Here is a 21,867-nt window from a genome sequence, read left to right as displayed (position 1 = left end):
AATGATTAATGACTGACGGGTGAAATGAAATGATTAGAAGTAACAAGGAAACCTGGAGTACCCGGAGAAGACTATCCTGCCTACGGTTTGTCCAGCACAAATCTTGTATGGAGTTGCCGGGATTTGAATAACTGAACCCAGCACTGAGAGACCGGCGCTCTGCCACCTGAGCCACGGAGGCTAGGAACTTCCATAAGATTCATTATTTAAGTGGTGAGTTTAAATCGTATCCCCCGCACTTCGCTAAAATTTTATTCACATATAAGCCCTTCAAATAAATACATCTGAATTTGACTAGATATAATTCCAAAAACTATACTTATTATTATCACTTACTCCTCGATCAACTCTTCATAAAAGCATTAAATATGTATCATTTAAACTTTTTAAATCTTATTCATTTTTTCTTTTTAGATGTTCAGATAAAACATTGTTTTATTTCCTTAACTACTTTTGTGAATTTCGGATACGCCGAAGAGCTAGAATGTTGTCGCACAGAAAGCCGACAAGTCTACCCGCAAACGGCTGGCGTATTTGACAATCTCCAAATACCACCAAAATCTAACCCACCAACTTGATCTCAAAAGTAGCCTGGCTTTAAGTGTTCGCTTATAACATATTGTATACAGTATATGAAATAAAGTTTTAACTCCTCATACTCCATGAACACCAAACTTCATCCTCAGGGTGTCCACAAGGTTTCTGGCTGACTCTGACATTAGTTACACTTACTGTTACTAGGCTCCTCATCATATTTCCTATCCAAAATTCCGTGTTCAAATTTTGCAAGGGATGGCATGTCTCTCATCTCCAAGGTCTTCGTGGCTCTTTCCCTTTTCTGTCGATAATACTTCGAAATGCCTTTGCTGGCAGGACCTAGTGCTTACAGTGCACTATGTCTTCTGGTATAGCTAGAGCAATTTTGTTACTTTCATTGATCTGTCTCTGTCTTATCCTTGGCTTTGACAATATGAAAGTGACTGAGGTATGAGCGATGCTAGTAATGCCATTCCTTGAGCACCAGTCCCTGCAATGAATGGTGTGAAAACGTTGCTCATAGGGTCGGTTGATGCATGCATTTCTGTGGGCTTGGCAGACTGATATGTAATAGCAACTTCTGGCTCGGTCAGGAAAGGAACGGGAAACTACCTCACTCCTCATTTCCCTAGTACGCCTCTTCAGTGATGCCTAGGCCATCTATGACAGCTGATGGCAGAGCTTTGGAGGATCCAACCAGCCTTAGGGCTGAAGATTGAACATACATACAATACTTCGAAGTGTTTGATCTTTTCAAATTTTCTCTCTGTTATTGTTAAGAGGGTAATTGCCCATATGACTTCCTTTTAAATCAATAATCACCAAAACCACAAAACGAAATGTTTCGCTTGCTATTAAGTATGTTAGCATGAATTTAGTTTTCTTGTTGTTTTCTTTTAGAATTTTGTTTGTGTGTGGATCGCAAGTGAATCTGGATGATAAATCGCGAAGATTGAATGCTGCTCCTTTATATTTCCACTCTTACAGATAATTAAACCATCCAAATTTTGGATCCTACAGAAATAACGTTTTGGACAATGACTATCAGTTTAAAATGACTTGCACGGGGGATGTCAGTTGTATTGCTTTCAGCAACCTGTTCTTTTCAAAAGTGGGGGATGGATTTGTCGACTTCTGTTACCCATCTGCAGAAAGTCTAAGGATACACCCGCAGGAATAGAAAGAGAGAAAGAAAACAACTTATTGTTACTTGAAACCCAACCCTAATCTGTATTTAAGATACTTTTAATAGTGTCCGCCTTTCAAGAGCACATTCGCAATTTTGAAACAAAAGAGTGTATGTTGAAATCTATAACGGATTTGCTATACGAACTAACTTTATTGTTACAGGTACTATGCCATAGTGCATCCAATGCGTGCAAAATATATTTGCACTATAAGCCAGGCTCGTAAGATCATCTGCGCTATCTGGGCAGCGTCCTTCCTGCTAGCAGTCCCTATGCTCTTCGTACAGGTAAGGAGTTACTGTATTTCTTCCCAGTGATATTCTGTACATTTAGGACATGCCTTTCCTTCACAAATAAATAGAAACTGTCCAGTTACCGATGTTATAATGTGATGTTATTTGCACACTTTTATTAGTGAATATTTATTATGATTTCTTTGAAAACTGTCATGTTTTGTTAGAGGGAGGAATGGTATTCTGCAGTTCCCTGTTTGAACTGTGATAAATTATGTAAATCATGGAGCCTTATTTCACCATTGTTTTGCCAGTTAATGGTATGAGCGTTCAAAGGGCCAAGCCGGGAATTATCATCCCTGAATATTGATATCTGGTTCGGATGGAATCAGTATATATACAAAGAACGTAAAGTTAATTTTAGTATTGACCGTGACTCCCTTACAGATAGTTCTGAGAAATAATCAAAGAACTTCGTATCAATCTAAAAGTTCAAAGAGTTACTCTATAACGTGCTTATATAATCTTGATTGCATGAGTGAGTACCAAGTAAACATTGCAGAGCTGATATTTGTTGGGGTGTCTGGTTGTGTTACTTAATATACTTATGTTTCCTTTCCTTGTTTGAAAATTATGATGCAAGGTGCGTTACATATTGATAAGACCACAATGTCTTGAGGTATACCGGTGTAATAAACAATCCTGACACTAAACCGGCTACACACTATAAACAAGAACACTTGAAATTTATAATTGTCACAATATTTGTTAATTCTGAACGTCAAAACCATAATATGCATAATAACAGTGCCAACTACTGTTGAAAAATTATAAGTTCACTTCGCCAGAATGCCGTATATATGAGCCTTTTTACAATACGGTCAGTCGTACCATCCACAAGTCCTAAAATCTTGTTCCATGCAGAATTACAAATATATTAATTCTTTGACATTGTGAAAAATGGTCTTCAAACAGTTTTGATCGTCTATGGCTTTCCTATGGCCTAAGGGGAAAGAACCGATTGTCTTCCTCGATAACTGAATCCCTTCCATACACCAGAGACATTTCCCATGCTGTCTCTTAGTGAATGCCTGCTCTTCCTTCCTGAGTACATTGTAGTAGCATGACCAAACATCAGGACGATGCAAATTTAATATTCTTTCATCACTGGAAGATCAAACATAGTCATTCTTACTTCCCACTTATATGATCTATCTTTTCCTTATGCTCTTAGTCATACGAGGCATCTTCTTTTTCTTTTCTTGTATTTAAAAATATTACTCTGACTGACCATCCTGGATGATGTAGACTTGGACACCGATATGAGATCATGTGAGAGTCATCCCAGCATTAGCCGTAAGCTGCCTAATAACTTGCTATTATTTTATGTAGGTGACAGCTTTCATGGGATTCTATGCGGCTTCCTTTTCCTCATGTTTTTCTTTAACAGCAGAAAAATGTAAGCCATTTGTCACTTTCTTCAATTTATCCCTCTTGTTTATATGCTGTAATCATTCCCTGCTAGAAGTAGGCCAGCTATGACTTTCGATACATTTAAATTTCAGTTATAGCCTTTTTACACACAAAGTGCACAAGGTAGCTCACGCTACTGAAGTAGAAACAACATTCTTAAGAAGGAAAGGCGATAATCTTATCATATGCAACAGTAGTCGGTACTCCAAGTATGTATATTCTCTTACTGAATTTTACCAGTAAAAAATTAATGTGACAATGCTGTATATTTTTAAAATGTCTTGTGTTCCTATTTACACTTAATAACCGTTTTCATGCTAGGATTGTTTATTACGTCAGTACATCGCAAAAACATAGAGGTGTTATCAGTATGCAACGCACCTTAATTCCGTTAATATTCTTCGTTCTTTTGCAGAGGACTTTTGTTCCATTATACTGTGATTTATTATGTTTGCATTGTACTGCCACTAGTGGACATCTATTCGTTAGAAATAACTAATATTTACACAACAAATACAGACGCCAAAGAACAGCAGTTACCAGAGGAAACTCATACACAGAGTAAATACAAGGCTGAAAACACACATGCACATTTTGTTTCTAATGTTTATTCAATAATTAAAATGTGCATATTTGAGCAAGTCGGCATTTATCTTCCACCATACATTGAAAATCTCATAGAGATTTTAAAGATATTTTAACGTTAAATTTGTTAGAAGGGAATATATCCATGAAACTAAATTTGTGGGGAAAATTAAAAGAAAACCTATTCACATCGAAACCAAATAATGTTTTAATCAGATCTAGTATGTACTACACAGAACTGTTCAAGATATAATAGCTTCATGAAAAACACATTTAATAAATCTACTACCTTCAGAGTAAAAATATTCCAAAATGTATCGAATTATGCCCTCTTAAAAATAAATCTAATCAAAGAACTGAGAACAACACAAAATCGTTTCACTTTAACTTCAAACTCTTGATTATTGTTGGGAATAATGTTCATAGTATTTGTTCCTGTTCTTGGCTCTCCACCCCTTCTGGATGTTTCTCTATTGACTTACGTTCTTTTCAGGCACCGGCCATTCTTTTACACTCTTCACAGAGAGCCTTATGTTCGTCTATGATTTACAGAATAGCCTTGTTTGTGTCTTTAATTTTGGCCTTAACAATTTAAATGCAGTGTTTGTAGAGGTAGGATTAGGACAGGCTACGTATTCAACAAACCGCCTTGATGTTCACCTCAGTGCCAAGATATGTTACACTACCCCGTTGCTTTGCATGGAATCTGTGCATATTCCAGGAATATCTGAATTATAATGATATACGCTGCTTATTCCAAAAACCACTTGTCATCCCTTGATTTGTTTGTTTTTGCAGTTTCTTGCGATACGAGGCATTTCTTGCAACGCAGAGGCCACCTGTCTTAAATGTAAAACATTCTTAAATGTTTCCAATTCATCACGGGTGAATTTACATTTTGAACTGCTTGTAATGATTATTTCAGCTAACCAATCATTCAATCAATCATCAATGTTGCTCTTTCAGCGCAAAGCAACCTAATCTTAGTATTATTTTGATGTAGGTGTCAGCTTCCACTGTCTTCCATGGGACTTCTTTTTACTTTCAATGTTTTCCTCAACAGCAGGAAAATTTTAACTTGTGAATTGTGCAAAACCTATCATTTAGGCTCATTTTTACTCATTGCTAAATCTCTAAGTAGATGTTATTTTTCTCTTTAATGGGTATAAATGCCAGTTTTGTACCCATTGAACATGACGCCTAGAAGCTAGCAAGTCTTCAGCCACATAAATATTGATGAATATCCAATTGTGAGATGAGGCAGGTGTTTATAAGATTGGCAGTACGTGGTTTTCACTATATTATTTGTAGCAACACGTGTGAATATAAAAGATGTGGACATACGTGTGAGCACTATCACTTAGAACTCTGCAGCAAAAGAACGAAAATCAAAGACTAAAATTGCGCACCTTCACCTTGTTTTGCATAGTGTATTCTACCTACCTTTCTTTCTTATGGCTATTTGGCTGCAATAAAAGTAATATAATAAATATGTCTTCTTAACACAGACACACTTATCTCCAAACATTCAAGGGGCAATACAAGATCGAAAATAGCTTATATTTTCAGTTTTAACATAAACATGTTCATTTTATGTAGTAACAAGTAAAATTCACAATCCTGAAATAAGTGACAAACTGCGAGGCTGAAAATTTTCTGTGAGCATGACATTTACAATCACGATAAAGACATAATTGACACTGTTCTGAAGTTTCTCCAACTCTACGAACAAGTTCCCTAGCCGGCTGTGAACGAAACCTTTCCTCCGTCTCTGATTGACTTTCAGACTCTATGACCCGGCTGAATTTCTTCGCATTTACCGTTGTATTTATTACATTGCGTTCAAAAGTTCGTTCGCTTATATCGTAAATTCCATCTCGGAACGCCTGACCCACAAAATTATTTTATATCCAGAGAATTTTGATTTTCTACTTAATCTAACCTTGATAAAGAACGACGTTTGGTGTTACGTAGCGAACGACATACTTAATCTGATCTTCTTTTTCTGCCACTTTCCCACACCTGTGAGGTAGCGGGTGCGAACTGTGTTGCATATGTGGATTTGGCCCTGTTTTACGGCCGGATGCCTTTCCTGACGCCAACCATATGTGAACCGATGTAATCACTATTGAGTGTTTTTGTAGTGGTTGTTATTGAAATGTGTTGCATGAATATGATGAGAAAAGCTTTGGGAAAAACACAAACACCCAATCCCCGAGCCAGAAGAATTAATCAGACGCGATTAAAATACCCGACCCGGTCGGGAATCGAACCCGAGACACTCTGAACTGAAGGCCTCAACGCTGAACATTCAACAAAGGAGTCGAACATAATCTGATCTGACGAATCTAATCCCGGTAGAAAATGACGCTTAGCTTTCATTCGCAGTTGGTATGCTCTAAACAGGCCTACCGAGTCTGGTACTGGCGTTAAGTGACAAACTATGTACGCCGGGCAGGTCTTTGGAACTGGTAGTAGAAGGTTTCATAAGATTTTCAAATGACAGAGAACGTCATTCTTTAGCTAGATTTATCAAAACGTGAACTAAGACTGCGAGCAATTCACAAAGGTCTTGCCATTTCGCGATAGCAACACCTTTTTCAGTTACAAGCTGATCAACGTAAGACTATGGCCCTTAGACAATAGCAAACTAATCTTCCAGAAGAACATAAAGAAGAAATAAATAAATTCAGAACGTGCTTCAGACCAAAACCGAAGAACATTTCGTTCTCAGCTATGCCAGAGTTCAAAGAGTGGTTGTGCTTTCCATTACGGCCCACTTTTTGATTATGGTAAGGAGTCAGACGTTGGACCAATGAATGAAGTCTGTACTTCCCGTAAAGCTACAAAGTGGAAAGACGAGATAAAAGGACCATATTGTTGGCTATATCCCGTAAAACCACCCACAGAATAATTGTTGAAATGGAAGCGTCTACTGTCTAAAACATTTCTTAGTGCGGATCGGGGATATAATTCCGCCACTTCTTGTACAAACTATGAATTACTTACAAATTATCTGTTCTATAACATATAGTAACTCTTATCTTTTATTGATAGGTTAGAGACTGTCTAACCTGGTGCAAGTTCAACCATGTTTGCTAGCTGACATTCATTTTTTCTCATACTAGCATATGCCTGCGGCTTTGCCAGCGTTTATTAATTCAACCGTTAGATGTTTCTAAACTAATCATTTAAAAGCAAATTAAACCATTATACTTATTAACTCACATCGTTTTGACGTAAGTTTCATGAAATACAGTATTTTAATTTTATTATATTGTTACCTTCAACGCTTAAGATACCGGGTTGATGGATGGAACAAATAATATTAAAACCATGTAAAAGACCATGTTATATAATACAAAATATATTGTTTCCTTATAGAGCTTCGGAATAGAGTATATTAATGTCCTTCCATTTGGAGGTATGATGTATACTGCATTGTGTTTGCCTTTCGAACTCTTGAACAATCCACGTACAGTTGAAAATGGCAAAAGCACCGTTTTCGAAGATGGAGTCCTACAACTTTAAGTGATTATCCTCTGTCAAAATTTCAGATCTCTGTGTGTCGTAGATTTGACTGGGCTTCGCACACATACACACAAACACTTCCGTACGGGCTGGTGGCTCCTCGTGTCGCGGACCGAAAATGGCTTCCTACTCAATGGACTTACAGTCGGAGGTATACTACTTCTTCCACGGCATACTCAGTCATGATGGTGGCTTCAATAATATTCGTCATCAGTTTCAGAGCCGTGTTCATTGCAACGAGAAAGATTCATATTCCTGAGAAGGATAATCGGTGCCACAATCGTCCACCCCAAGATGTTCGAGGGTGCTCCAGGTGACTCCAAAATGTTCAAAATCTGTATCGTGTAGTTGACAGCCTCATCTGTATGACATGTCGTGTCAATTGACGTTTCAATTTATAGAAAACCGGATAATTCTTGTGAGTGTTGCTTGTTGATGACGTTGACAGCTTCATGTCTTGGTGCAAGAATTGCTCTTAGACACAACCATGCGTCTTAGTTGAAAACTTGTGCCCACCTATGACACACATTTTAGATCGTTGTTTGGCGTTGATTTGGCTGGGCATCGCACACATGAACACAGACAGAAAGACAGAGAAATAGACAGACATCATGGATTGAAGGAAAATTGCTTCCTATTCCACGGACTTAAAATGCCATCTTGATTGATACATGTATTATTCCTTGTTTTTTATTATCGTCTATCTTGTGTCCTATCTGTTTCCTCTAAATGTATACATGTCCAACCCTTGTCCCCTTTCTCTACGGGGTTTGGGTAAGAAGTGAGATTAATCTTCGTAGTGAGTTATTACGACCGGATGACTTTCATGACGTCAACCTAATCAGATAAGTTAATGTGATGAAATGAATGACATGATATATGATAGTAATGAAGAGGATGACCGAGCTCGATAGCTGCAGTCGCTTAAGTGCGGCCAGTATCCAGTATTCGGGAGACAGTAGGTTCGAACCCCACTGTCGGCAGCCCTGAAGATGGTTTTCCGTGGTTTCCCATTTTCACACCAGGCAAATGCTGGGGCTGTACCTTAATTAAGGCCACGGACGCTTCCTTCCCACTCCTAGCCCCGTCCTGTCCCATCGTCGCCACAAGACCTATCTGTGTCGGTGCGACGTAAAGCAAGTAGCAAAAAAAAAAAAAATGAAGAGGATGAAACCCGGCGCCGGCACATAGCCCACTCCTCTCGAATAGCTCAAGACTTTACGTCCCGATCCTACGGACGAATCACCATCAACAGCGTCATATGCCCTCACACCATATAAGACCAAAAACGGCTTCCTACGCCATGGACGTAAAATGGTTCCTTGAATTGTGTTCTCTACCTACCTTATGTACGTTGCCTAGCGACAGTCACTCTATACATTTAATCTTAGTGACAGCACGTTGGATTGTCATATCCCAATGCACGTTTTCCGATGGTTTTTCGTTTCTAACTCACCAACGAAAGCGAAAATGAAAATTGCGGCTTTGAGGTGCATTTGGACCTTCTTCCATCTACCTATGTTCAAAATTTCAGATCTCTGCGTGGTGTAGATTTTGCTGGGCATCGCGCATAGACACACAGACAGACATACAGACAGACAGACAGACAGACAGACAGACAGACAGACAGACAGACAGACAGACAGACACTTCCTTTTATTATCATAGATTTTCACAAGTCCTGATAGATCGCCCTTTGATACCAAAAGGAGACGTAAGAATGAACCCGCATAAGCCATTTCAAAACTTGTAACCTCAAACGGATACTATTTATTTATTTATTTATTTATTTATTTATTTATTTATTTATTTATTTATTTATTTATGTATTTATTTATTTATTTATTTATTCACGATAGCAACTTCGTTCTCAGTTACAGGCTGATCAACATAGTATTAATTCCCAAAATTTAGGCATGTAAGTGAAGATCCAAAACGTCTACCCTGAAACAAAATTTATTTATTTATTTATTTATTTATTTTTATTTATTTATTTATTTATTTATTTATTTATTTAACTTATTTATTTATGTATGTATGTATGTATTTATTTATTTATTTATTTATTTATTTATTTATTTATTTATTTATTTATTTATTTATTTATTTATTTATTTATTTATTTATTTATTTATTTATTTATTTATTTATTTAATTATTTATTTATTTATTTATTTATTTATTTATTTATTTATTTATTTATTTATTTATTTGACTTTTTGTAATTTAAGGAACATTACATGCTCAGTGTCATAACAATACTTACATACATCTCCATTATAGACCATTGTGCCTTTCATCGTTCAGTGTAAGGCCTCAATCCTCTATTTTAATAAGCTTTGTGCCCTCGTTTAATTCAATACCTATTATCTTTAAATTTTTAGAAACTGAATCTAACCATCGTCAGCCTGGTTCACCTCTCTTTCTCTTACCCACCATAACCATTCCGCTTCATTCATGGAGTTTATTCTTTATTTAGCAGTCATCTCCTCACTTTGAGTACCCTCCTGTCATTGTTCCCCCTGTTTGTACCAGATATAATTTCATTCCTGTTACTTCTTACTTATAAAAACGTAAGATATCCTGAGTCTACTCAGCTTTTACTCCCGTTCAACAAAGTTGGTTCTGAAAACTGACTGGTACAAAGGCAGTATTTTCCGGGACAGTATTTGTTACATTATCATTACGTAATAAAAATAATAATACAAATACAGTAGTATTACGTGTACGTGTAGAAAAATTCATTCACATCTAGACACAACCCCTCATTCTCTCTAATCTGCAGAAAATGAGTTCCTATATCACGACCACATACCTGGTCTGCTGTTAAACTGCTCTCTCGAGCCATGTAATCACGAGCCATGAAGCCATCTCTCTGCTTCCCTCAATTCTAGTGCTAATTTTCACACCTCATGACCCTAATCACCAAATAATGACAGAGATGCTCCCATAGTGCTATTTACTCGGAGAAGAAAGGTAGCGGTAGCTTTATAACGTTCCTCAGGAGTAATTACCGCAATAGTTGTCCTTTTCGAATTTCTCTTTCATCTCTATACTGGGTTATTCACCTTAAATACTACACAAAAACAACTTATAATCCATTGAAGATATCCATATTATTTCACGTTCTTAAACTGTATTAAGAGGCTCGTAAAACAGAGTGCTCTGTTTTCTCACGGGATTTAACGGATATATTGGCACCACTTCATTCGGTTGATTTTTACTGTAGCAAACCGATGTTTAATCAAACCGAGTGAGTTGGCAGTGCGGTTAGGGACGCTCAGCTGTGAGCTTGCATTCGTGAGATACTGAGTTCGAACCGCACTGTCGGCAGCCCTCAAGATGGATTTCCGTGGTTCCCATTCTCACACCAGGCAAATGCTGAGTATGTACCTTAATTAAGGCCACGGCCGCTTCCTTCGCCACTCCTAGCCGTTTCCCGTCCCATCATCACCATAAAAACCTATCTCTGCCGGTGCGACGTAAAGCCAATTGTAAAAAAGGACGTGTTTAATCAATGGTAGTTTTATCCTTTCGCTCAATGCTTAGATCGAGATCATTCGGATTTTGATTACCCATCGACACTCACGAAACAACAGCCTATCGACACATCTCCAAGCGTGTTTGTTCATGCAACGATGTAACAAAAAATTCTGCGTTTGCTTTTATTTGTTTTGAGAGATACAATCAATCAGTCAATCAATCAATACTGATCTGCATTTAGGGCAGTCGCCCAGGTGGCAGATTCCCTATCTGTTGCTTTCCTAGCCTTTTCCGAAATGATTTCAGAGAAATTGGAAATTTATTGAACATCTCCCTTGGTAAGTTATTCCAATCCCTAACTCCCCTTCCTATTAATGAATATTTGCCCCAGTTTGTCCTCTTGAATTCCAACTTTATCTTCATATTGTGATCTTTCCTACTTCTATAGACGCCATTCAAACTTATTCGTCTACTAATGTCATTCCACGCCATCTCTCCGCTGACAGCTCGGAACATACCACTTAGTCGAGCAGCTCTTCTTCTTTCTCTCAATTCTTCCCAACCCAAACATTGCAACATTTTTGTAACGCTACTCTTTTGTCGGAAATCACCCAGAACAAATCGAGCTGCTTTTCTTTGGATTTTTTCCAGTTCTTGAATCAGGTAATCCTGGTGAGGGTCCCATACACTGGAACCATACTCTAGTTGGGGTCTTACCAGAGACTTATATGCACTCTCCTTTACATCCTTACTACAACCCCTAAACACCCTCATAACCATGTGCAGAGATCGGTACCCTTTATTTACAATCCCATTTATGTGATTACCCCAGTGAAGATCTTTCCTTATATTAACACCTAGATACTTACAATGATCCCCAAAAGGAACTTTCACCCCATCAACGCAGTAATTAAAACTGAGAGGACTTTTCCTATTTGTGAAACTCACAACCTGACTTTTAGCCCCGTTTATCAACATACCATTTCCTGCTGTCCATCTCACAATATTTTCGAGGTCACGTTGCAGTTGCTCACAATCTTGTAACTTATTTATCACTCTATAGAGAATAACATCATCCGCAAAAAGCTTTACCTCCGATTCCACTCCTTTACTCATATCATTTATATATATAACAAAATATAAAGGTCCGATAACACTGCCCTGAGGAACTCCCCTCTCAACTATTACAGGGTCAGACAAAGCTTCACCTACTCTAACTCTCTGAGATCTATTTTCTAGAAATATAGCAACCCATTCAGTCACTCTTTTGTCTAGTCCAATTGCACTCATTTTTGCCAGTAGTCTCCCATGATCCACCCTATCAAATGCTTTAGACATGTCAATCGCGATACAGTCCATTTGACCTCCAGAATCCAAGATATCTGCTATATCTTGCTGGAATCCTACAAGTTGAGCTTCAGTGGAATAACCTTTCCTAAAACCGAATTGCCTTCTATCGAACCAGTTATTAATTTCACAAACATGTCTAATATAATCAGAAAGAATGCCTTCCCAAAGCTTACATACAATGCATGTCAAACTTACTGGCCTGTAATTTTCAGCTTTATGTCTATCACCCTTTCCTTTATACACAGGGGCTACTATAGCAACTCTCCATTCATCTGGTATAGCTCCTTCGGCCAAACAATAATCAAATAAGTACTTCAGATATGGTACTATATCCCAACCCATTGTCTTTAGTATATCCCCAGAAATCTGATCAATTCCAGCCGCTTTTCTAGTTTTCAACTTTTGTATCTTATTGTAAATGTCATTGTTATCATATGTAAATTTTATTACTTCTTTGACCTCAGTCTCTTCCTCTATCTCGACATTATCCTTGTAACCAACAATCTTTACATACTGCTGACTGAATACTTCTGCCTTTTCAAGATCCTCACATACACACTCCCCTTGTTCATTAATTATTCCTGGAATGTCCTTCTTGGAACCTGTTTCTGCCTTAAAATACCTATACATACCCTTCCATTTTTCGCTAAAATTTGTATGACTGCCAATTATGCTTGCCATCATGTTATCCTTAGCTGCCTTCTTTGCTAGATTCAATTTTCTAGTAAGTTCCTTCAATTTCTCCTTACTTCCACAGCCATTTCTAACTATATTTCTTTCCAGTCTGCACCTCCTTCTTAGTCTCTTTATTTCTCTATTATAATAAGGTGGGTCTTTACCATTCCTTACCACCCTTAAAGGTACAAACCCGTTTTCGCATTCCTCAACATTTTCTTTAAACCCATCCCAGAGTCTGTTTACATTTTTATTTACCGTTTTCCACCGATCATAGTTACTTTTTAGAAACTGCCTCATACCTGCTTTATCAGCCATATGGTACTGCCTAACAGTCCTACTTTTAAGACCTTCCTTTCTATCACATTTATTTTTAACTACCACAAAAACAGCTTCATGATCACTAATACCATCTATTACTTCAGTTTCCTTATAGAGCTCATCTGGTTTTATCAGCACCACATCCAAAATATTTTTCCCTCTGGTTGGTTCCATCACTTTCTGAATCAGCTGTCCTTCCCATATTAACTTATTTGCCATTTGTTGGCCATGCTTCCTGTCGTTCGCATTTCCTTCCCAATTGACATCTGGCAAATTCAGATCTCCTGCTACAATCACATTTCTTTCCATGTCGTTTCCCACATAGCTGACTATCCTATCAAATAATTCCGAATCCGCATCAGTGCTACCCTTTCCCGATCTGTACACTCCAAATATATCAAGTTGCCTATTATCTTTAGAAATGAGCCTTACACCTAGAATTTCATGTGTCTCATCTTTTATACGTCTCTAGCCTATGGGACACTGTGTAATACCATTCAGATGAAACTTAACGCATACTGCATACACGAAATTAAACTAAATCTTACAAAGTTTTCATATTCTTATTTATTTATTTATTTATTTATTTATTTATTTATTTATTTATTTATTTATTTATTTATTTTCTTTCTTTCTTTCTTTCTTTCTTTCTTTCTTTCTTTCTTTCTTTCAAACTGATTACCCTCCAGGGTTAGCTTTTCCCTCGGACTCAGTGAGGATCCCACCTCTACCGCCTCAAGGGCAGTGTCCTGGAGCGTGACACATTGGGTCGAGAATACAACTGGGGAGGATGACCAGTACCTCGCCCAGGCGGCCTCACCTGCTATGCTGAACAGGGGACTTGCGGGGGGATGGGGAGATTGGAAGGGATAGACAAGGAAGAGGGAAGGAAACGGCCGTGGCCTTAACTTAGGTACCATCCCGGCATTTGCCTGGAGGAGAAGTGGGAAACCACGGAAAACCACTTCCAGGATGGCTGAGGTGGGAATCGAACCCACCTCTACTCGATTGACCTCCCGAGGGTGAGTGAACCGCGTTCCAGCCCTCGTACCACTTTTCAAATTTTGTGGCAGAGTCGGGAATCGAACCCGGGCCTCCGGGGGATGGCAGCTAATCACACTAACCAGTACACCACAGAGGCGGACTATTTATTTTATTTTATTTATTTATTTATTTATTTATTTATTTATTTATTTATTTATTTATTTATTTATTTATTTATTTATTTATTTATTTATTTATTTATTTATTTATTTATTTATTTATTTATTTATTTATTTATTCTCCCACCTTCAAGGTAGTACCCACGGTACATCCCAGTTCATTCGTCCATAACCATATTCCATGTTTAACATCTTGGACTTATAAGAGATCCTTCAACCCCGTACATCAAACGGTTTCGGAGGATGAATATTTTTCTTTCAAACGTAGTCCCACTAAACATATAAACGTTGAAAGGGCAACTATTATGTAAAATTTCACCTTTGTTCGGCGAACAGTTCTGAATGAATGAATATTTTGGTCTTGACGTTTAAGCCTGTTTCGTAACCTAATGGATCGAATGTTTTCAAACCTTTTCTCAGTGAGCACCTCGACACAGAAGAGCAAATGTCGTGCGAAATTTGAAATTACTACGATTGCAGATTTTGGCGACACCGTGATCAGTAGGGAAAGGATTTTAAGGTGAAATGTATGGTCAGAAAAAGGGAAGAAAAGGTTCTGAAAATACATACAAAAAGGTGCAAGGAAGGTGTTGATGAAATCACTTTATTAAGGTTTAAACCAGTTACATAAAGTTTCTTTATCCTATACTAGGTTCTAATCTAGTATATATATATTGAACCCATGACCTTTGTGCCCTAAGAACATTATGCATTATATAACAATTAAATTAAAAGTTGGATTCTTAATAGCATGGATTTGACACGTGACGAGGGGGTGATTACCTTCGGTCCCACGCTCTGGGGTACGTGACGTCAACCACACGTGTCGACGGCGGAAGAATCTCAATTCATTTTTATGAACTATTTCAAAGCGCGTGTACACGGCGTGACCACGCCAAGTCAAAAAAATATAGTGCCTATCAAAGGAGGTCAATCATCTCACAAATCGAACCCGTAAAATTTTTAAATGTCCATGAACACTACCATCAGAAATGTAGCAAGCATGTAGTCACTTTCAAAACTCTTGAAATTACAGTTTAGGTAAGTCAGAAAATTTATAAAATTTTTCTTGGCGGCAAAGGGAGAGACCTGAAGAGAGGGGGTAACTGCTATAAATATGAAGGGACGCCATGACGAACCTTCCTTCTCCGGCATTTGTGATACAAAGCGGACGAAAAATTGTTGAGCTGCTCTGCTAAATCAAACCAACGAAAGTAGACTGAGTTCGACTGCAGATTTTAGCCAGTGTGGCTAAGTCTTGACTCCATGGGGAGATAGTTTTCTTGAGAGAAATAAGTGTATCAGATAGGACGGTCAAAGTACTGAAATATTCTAATGTGATTAAGTAATTCGTGTGCGGGAATAATTATAATCCATCGTGTGCGCTCCGCAAACAAGTGAAGGGTATTTCTTTTTTTTTTATGCTTTATTCCAGGAAACCTGAAGAAACATAATGAGATGTACAGCCATGAATGTAAAGATGGCTAAATAAATGCCAGGGTCACAGGTGAGCCCTAAGACGAATACTGGCGTGGACATGAGGTAGGTGGCTTTCCATCTTACTACCTCTTATATCTTGTCTCGTGATTTCTTGTATTTGAATGGGGATTTACGACGCAGGGGTCACCCCTACTAAGTTTTGTAAATGTGAGGGTACGACTAAAAGAGTCATTTGTTTTATTTTCCACTTGGATAAAATTTTGAAGTCTTGCGAGTGCCATATAATGTTGTAAAAGGTTATTGAATAAGGTTCTGAAGTGATATCACGTCCAATGTAGATCGTCATCCGTGTGAGTGTACTGCCTGTATTTTGTGATGTCAATGTAAGATGTTCATTCGATGTAAAATTCTTCTGTCTGCAATTTTGACGTTAATAATAATAATCCATGGTCACTCATTTTCAATCGAGTGGAAGAGCGCTGTCGGGTGAGAGCCTAGGGTGATGAATTTGGTCACGGAGAGAAACGTTCTTTTTTTTCAATGCCCATTTTAAACTGTGTCTGACTGACAATAAAAAGATCTAGTAGAATGTTTCAGTCATTTCTCGAAAAATCAAGTTATTAAATACGATATCATTTATGCGAAGTTATTCATGATTAATGCATTGTGCGATATTAGACGTCGGTATTTCTAGTGAGGATTTTATTCCAGTTCTTTGTCAATGATAATTGTGGAGCTGTGAAATAGAGGTCAGTTTTGTGAATCAGGTTGGACCTGTCATTGAAGCCGGGACACTGAAGCCCGAGGAGTGTATTATATGAGTTGAGATGAGATGTGCGAATCAGGTTAGAGTCCTGTCATTGAAGCCGGGATATGATAGCCCGGGGAATATTTATAATGTTGGGAATGGAAAGAAATTCATAGAAATCCATAGCGGTATAATTGGCGACGCGTATAATTAGTGTGGGCATCTGGAAGCATAATCTGTGCATTTTGTTGGTTAGAATATCGTATTTGTTTAATCATGTCGGCAGAGTTTAAAGGGAGCATTTTGAGAAGTCAGTCAGGTAGAACGAACCGGGTGGTTTATGTAACTGCCAAGCGAGCATGGGGTGAGAGACCTAAGCGGACAGCGGGGATAATAACGGGAATAGGAGTGGAGTTGAGATTGTACTGTATTCTCGGCCAGGGGATATGTTAAAATGCTGGATTTAGTTGAAATTTCATAGCCGGTAATGATCTAAGTATTGTGAAGTACTGTAATTGGGGACGTAATGAACATTCGAAACCATGAACTTTGAGTATAAGGAACAGAGTAACCCAATTTCAAGGTTGTCCAAAATATAGAGCGATGGTCGTGATGATCGATTTGTCTGCGAGGGGTGTGCAAAATTCATAATGGTAATGACGAGATATGACATCGTAATTATATGGCGAGTTGTTTGGTTTGTACGTAGATTATTAGGATATCCAAGTGTTAATAACGGTTAGGATTAGATTAGATTTTTAAGCACGATACGAGATGAGATATATAGCTGGACCTGAATGATGTAACAAATTCTTTTCCAGCCAGATAAACATCGCAATATTGAATTTACATCACAGCTGCGTAGAAAGTTGTGAAGAAACCAGAGTCCGTGGAGATAAAATTTACTGTTCTTTAACATTTCGATAAATCATTTAAATTTATTAAATTATTAAATTCAGTGAAACCGCATTTTGAAATAACTTTAATCAAGCGAATAACTTGGAGATGCATTCTGGAAATTTTAGTTTGTTTTTCTGGGGAATATTAACATGTAAAGTAACGATTAAGGGGACATATCCGAAGGAAATGGATTTTACTGCCACAAAGTTTGTGAGCATTGTTGTTGTTGTAATTATTGAACTTTGATTGATTGAGCAGTGAATGTGCTGGGGATAGTAAAGTGGAAACTTTGGTCATCAACCGATGTAACTTAATTGTGTTTAGCCTTCAGCCTAGAAACTTGGAGGGTCAGGGGGTCATCAACCTCAGTGACTTAGATTAGGGCCATATGCCATTGTAGCATCATTTCCTTGCGGTCATCATCCACAATGACTTTAAAGTAACTTAGAAGATTAGATGTCGGTCCATGACATAGACGCAGGTCACATCGATTCAATTAAGGGTCCATGCCGTAGAACCACTGTGTGGCACACACCGATTGGACGGCCTTAATTATAACCAGAGTCCAGAATTCGTGTTACGAGGGCTGGACCATAACGAATCACTATGATGGTACATGTGGTCTCACATGGAAGCCGAATTTAAGGATTTCCAGACTTTCCTTTCTTAAATGATTAATAATTGAGATAATGGTTTCTAGTAAGATTGCCCATCAGGCAGTTACGTTAAAGTCTCACACCAGTGTTCTGACATTTATGTAAAAATGATTGTGGTGTCCAGTGGACACAATTGACTATGACATCGTTGACATAGTAAATTACTTCATTTCCCTGAATAAATAGGAATATTTTAAATAGACCTTTCATTCCAGTAGATAGATTAGAATTAACGAACCCTACCTTTACCTCAGCAAGTGACGAAGAACCCGAAACGACCCAAGAGACAGATCTCATGAGCGTTGCTGATAGGTAAGGAAGGTAGGTATCCCTCAATAAGGACCTAAAGGGTTCAGTAAAATGGCTTTCAACGTGGTGGCTTCAGTCACTTAAGAGAGGGCCTAAGTACAATCGAGAGAAGAACTACAAGTTAAATTGGTTGACATCAGTGAAACGATGACCAATTGTATGATTGTTATACGTTGGTCGACCAGTAAAATGTCGCACCAACGTTGGGGCATAAGTCACGATAACGATGAGGGAACATAAGTCACGATAACGATAAGGATATTTTGAAAAAAATCGTGTACTAGGGGAAAAGAGAAATAATGTTGAGGCTATGCCACATTATGGATGATAAAATCGTGCGCCAGAGTTGATAGTGAACTCGAAGAAATAGATAAACGCCCGATGAGTAAGGCTAGGAGATACCACTATGAGAATAATTTATCTACTGAATGAAAGGTATAACTTAAGTGTGCTAGTGTAATTTCCCAAATTTTTGAATACTGGTTTGAGTGTTTTGGCTGATCACTTTGATCGAGTGAACATTGCAGTTCACGTTTTATTAAATAAATTTTTTTTAGAGAATGTTGCATTAACAGTGTGATGTGTTAGATAGGAGGATGTTGTGATGTTTATCGTTGTAGTCTTATTATACGCCGTTGAAGTCTCGGGCTCACCGATGACCTATCGTTTCTGTTAAATACAGTATGTTTATGCAGGAGGGAGAATTGGCCCAAGGCCAGGTGGCCCAAATGATCAAGGACTTAATGGAGAGGATGGAAAATAATAAGAAGGACTTTATGGAGAGAATGGATGCCGATAGGAAGGTTGCGGAAGCCGATAGAAAGGACTTAAATGAGAATATTAAATCTGTGAGTGTAAGGTTGGAAACAGTGGACAATAAATTAGATAGTGCAGATGTAGAATTAAAAGGTATGAAGGAGGTCGTACAGGACACGCAGGATAGTTGTAAAGAAGCTAGTGGGGATATTAGGAAGGACATTGGTGATTTAAATGTGAAGGTGGAGCAGAACACCAAAGCACAGGTTGACTTTAAACATGAAATAAATCAGCAGTTCATAGAAACTCGCGAGCTACATCGTGTTCTCAGTGAAAATCAGGACATAATTAGAGGAGACCTCGATAGGCACGTCAACGAAAGTAGGGAACTACATAAGCAGTTGATGTCAGATCAAGCTGAGCTTAGGGCCGATCTGAAGACAGAGGTAGAGAAGTTCAACATCATGCGTGAAGACGATAAGTCAAAGGTCTTCACAGCAATGAATGAACATAAGGAAATGTTGTGTAAAGAGATAGCCGTCGTAAATGACAAAGTAGACCAGGTAGCCGAAGACGTCAAGGCAACTGTAGACCAGCGTATTGAGGCCATTGACTTTAAATTAATCCAGATGAATAAAGAGGATATGAGAAAATTAGGTACAACTCAGGAAGAAACGGCTAGGAGTATTGAGGAGGTACAAGCAGATATTGAGGAACTAGGAAAGGATTTAGGCGATACAAGGGTAGACCTATCGAAACAACTTAAAGATACCCAAGATAAGGTCATAACACTGAGCGATGAGTTGACATCTGTTCATGAGGCTCTTAAGGGGGAAGTTAGTGCCCGGAAATTGGAACTGGATGGGTTAGTGAACAATATCGTAGGAGTCCAGGCCAAGATAGAGGAAGTGGTTAGTAAATCTCGCCGCACCTCAGATATGTCGTTCAGTTGCCCTAGCAACGCTAGTAGTCCCATACATCCTGCAGGGAACGGACACTTTGACAATTCTACCCATTCTCAGGGGCAAAACGTCACTAATGTTATAAACATGATTCGTCTTAAGGAAGATCAGCCTAAGAAATTCGATGGCAGTGGTACCCAGACGCCAAAGGGTTTTCTTAGAGAACTTAGAGAGTATATTCGCGATAATAGGATACCCGAAGAGAGGCAACTAAGGACTGTGGAACGGTACCTAGACGGAGTTGCGTCGCTGTGGTTCAAAGGTTTCCGATATAGCTTTGACACGTTCGAGGAATTTCAGACCGCATTTTTGGGCAAATTTTGGAATTCTGAGATTCAGCAGAACCTAAGGCTAGAGTTATATAGTCGCCGGTATAACACAGCAGGACCGCCGAAATTTTCGCTTTACTTTACCGAACAATTAGTTAAGTTCAAGGAACTGGAATCAGCCCCAAGTCAGCAAGAACTGGTTCAGGCTATCCAGAAACAGTTCCCAGCGGATATCCAGAGAATATTAATTGCTGCGAAGGTCGAAACCCCGATGCAGGCAGAATTGATATTGCGACAGCTGGACCAGACCCATTCGCATCAATCAGCCCCGCGAATAGTCAGGCATTCAGAGCCCCAGGTGAATGTCGTAAGTCACAGCCAGGAGAGCGCGCCAGATAGGGAAGTTTCACGAGCACCGAGATATGAGAATGAGGGGCGGCGGTTCGACACCAGGCCATACCAAGGTAGGAAGAACTGGGAACAGCCCAGATACCATCACGAAGAGTGGGACAGACGCCGAGAACAATGGAGAAGAAACCAGGGTCGATACCAGGGGAACTCAGACCTAAGACGAAGGAACCCACGCGGGAATGAAGGCAACAGAAGAGGGGACGGTTACGAAAATTCCAGACGTTCTGACCGTTGGCACGGGCCTGAAGAGAGAAGGAGAGAAGGGGACCAGTATTTGAGAGAGCTGAGGTCAGGTACCGGACAGGACAAATGGAAGGACAGCATCCAACGAAGGGAAGTCAACACTGACTGTGTAGGAGCTCAAGACATGTCCCATACTGGAGCTATCCGAAAAACCTACCACCAGGATAGGGAATTAAACCCTAACGCGCCTCATTTCGACGAAAGTCTGAACTCGTCAAATGAGCGGAAAAAAAAACTCCAAATTTCCAGTAGTGGTTACGAGACAGGATTCCCACACACAGCCTGAATATGTTTCTCGCGACGGCTGGATAGTAGCCCAGATTGACTCCTGGATTATACAACCAGATGAATTAGTGGAAGACCACCTCAGACAGGAGGTTAGGAAAATAAGAGAGCTACCAATCATTAATGTCAGGATATGCAACTTTAAGGTGAGCTGTTTATTGGATACAGGCGCCAGCATCAGCTTAATTTCACAAAATTTCTTTAACGAATTGTCTACTCGGAAGAAATTGCCAGAAATTCCTGTAGCAAATATCAAAATTAGAGGAGTCATTCCCGACAAAACTGCCATTTGTAAAACGCAGACATTTTTGGATTTGCAGATAGGAGACATGACATTTTCGCATCCTTTT

General features: G+C 38.8%; 1 protein-coding gene across 1 annotated transcript in view; it reads left to right on the top strand.

The window, feature by feature from the left end:
- The window catches only part of LOC136875930 (QRFP-like peptide receptor), a 624,754-nt gene that overhangs the window by 570,994 nt on the left and 31,893 nt on the right, over positions 1 to 21,867 (top strand). Inside the window, exon 3 of the mRNA XM_068228260.1 lies at positions 1,888 to 2,011. Within this exon, the coding sequence (XP_068084361.1) occupies positions 1,888 to 2,011 (124 nt within the window). The remainder of the gene's footprint in view (positions 1 to 1,887; positions 2,012 to 21,867) is intronic.

This window comes from Anabrus simplex, chromosome 6 (genome assembly GCF_040414725.1).
Source record: "Anabrus simplex isolate iqAnaSimp1 chromosome 6, ASM4041472v1, whole genome shotgun sequence".
Classification (NCBI taxonomy): domain Eukaryota; kingdom Metazoa; phylum Arthropoda; class Insecta; order Orthoptera; family Tettigoniidae; genus Anabrus; species Anabrus simplex.
The sequence above is the reverse complement of the archived record's forward strand: the minus strand, read 5'-3'. Positions and strand labels throughout refer to the sequence as shown.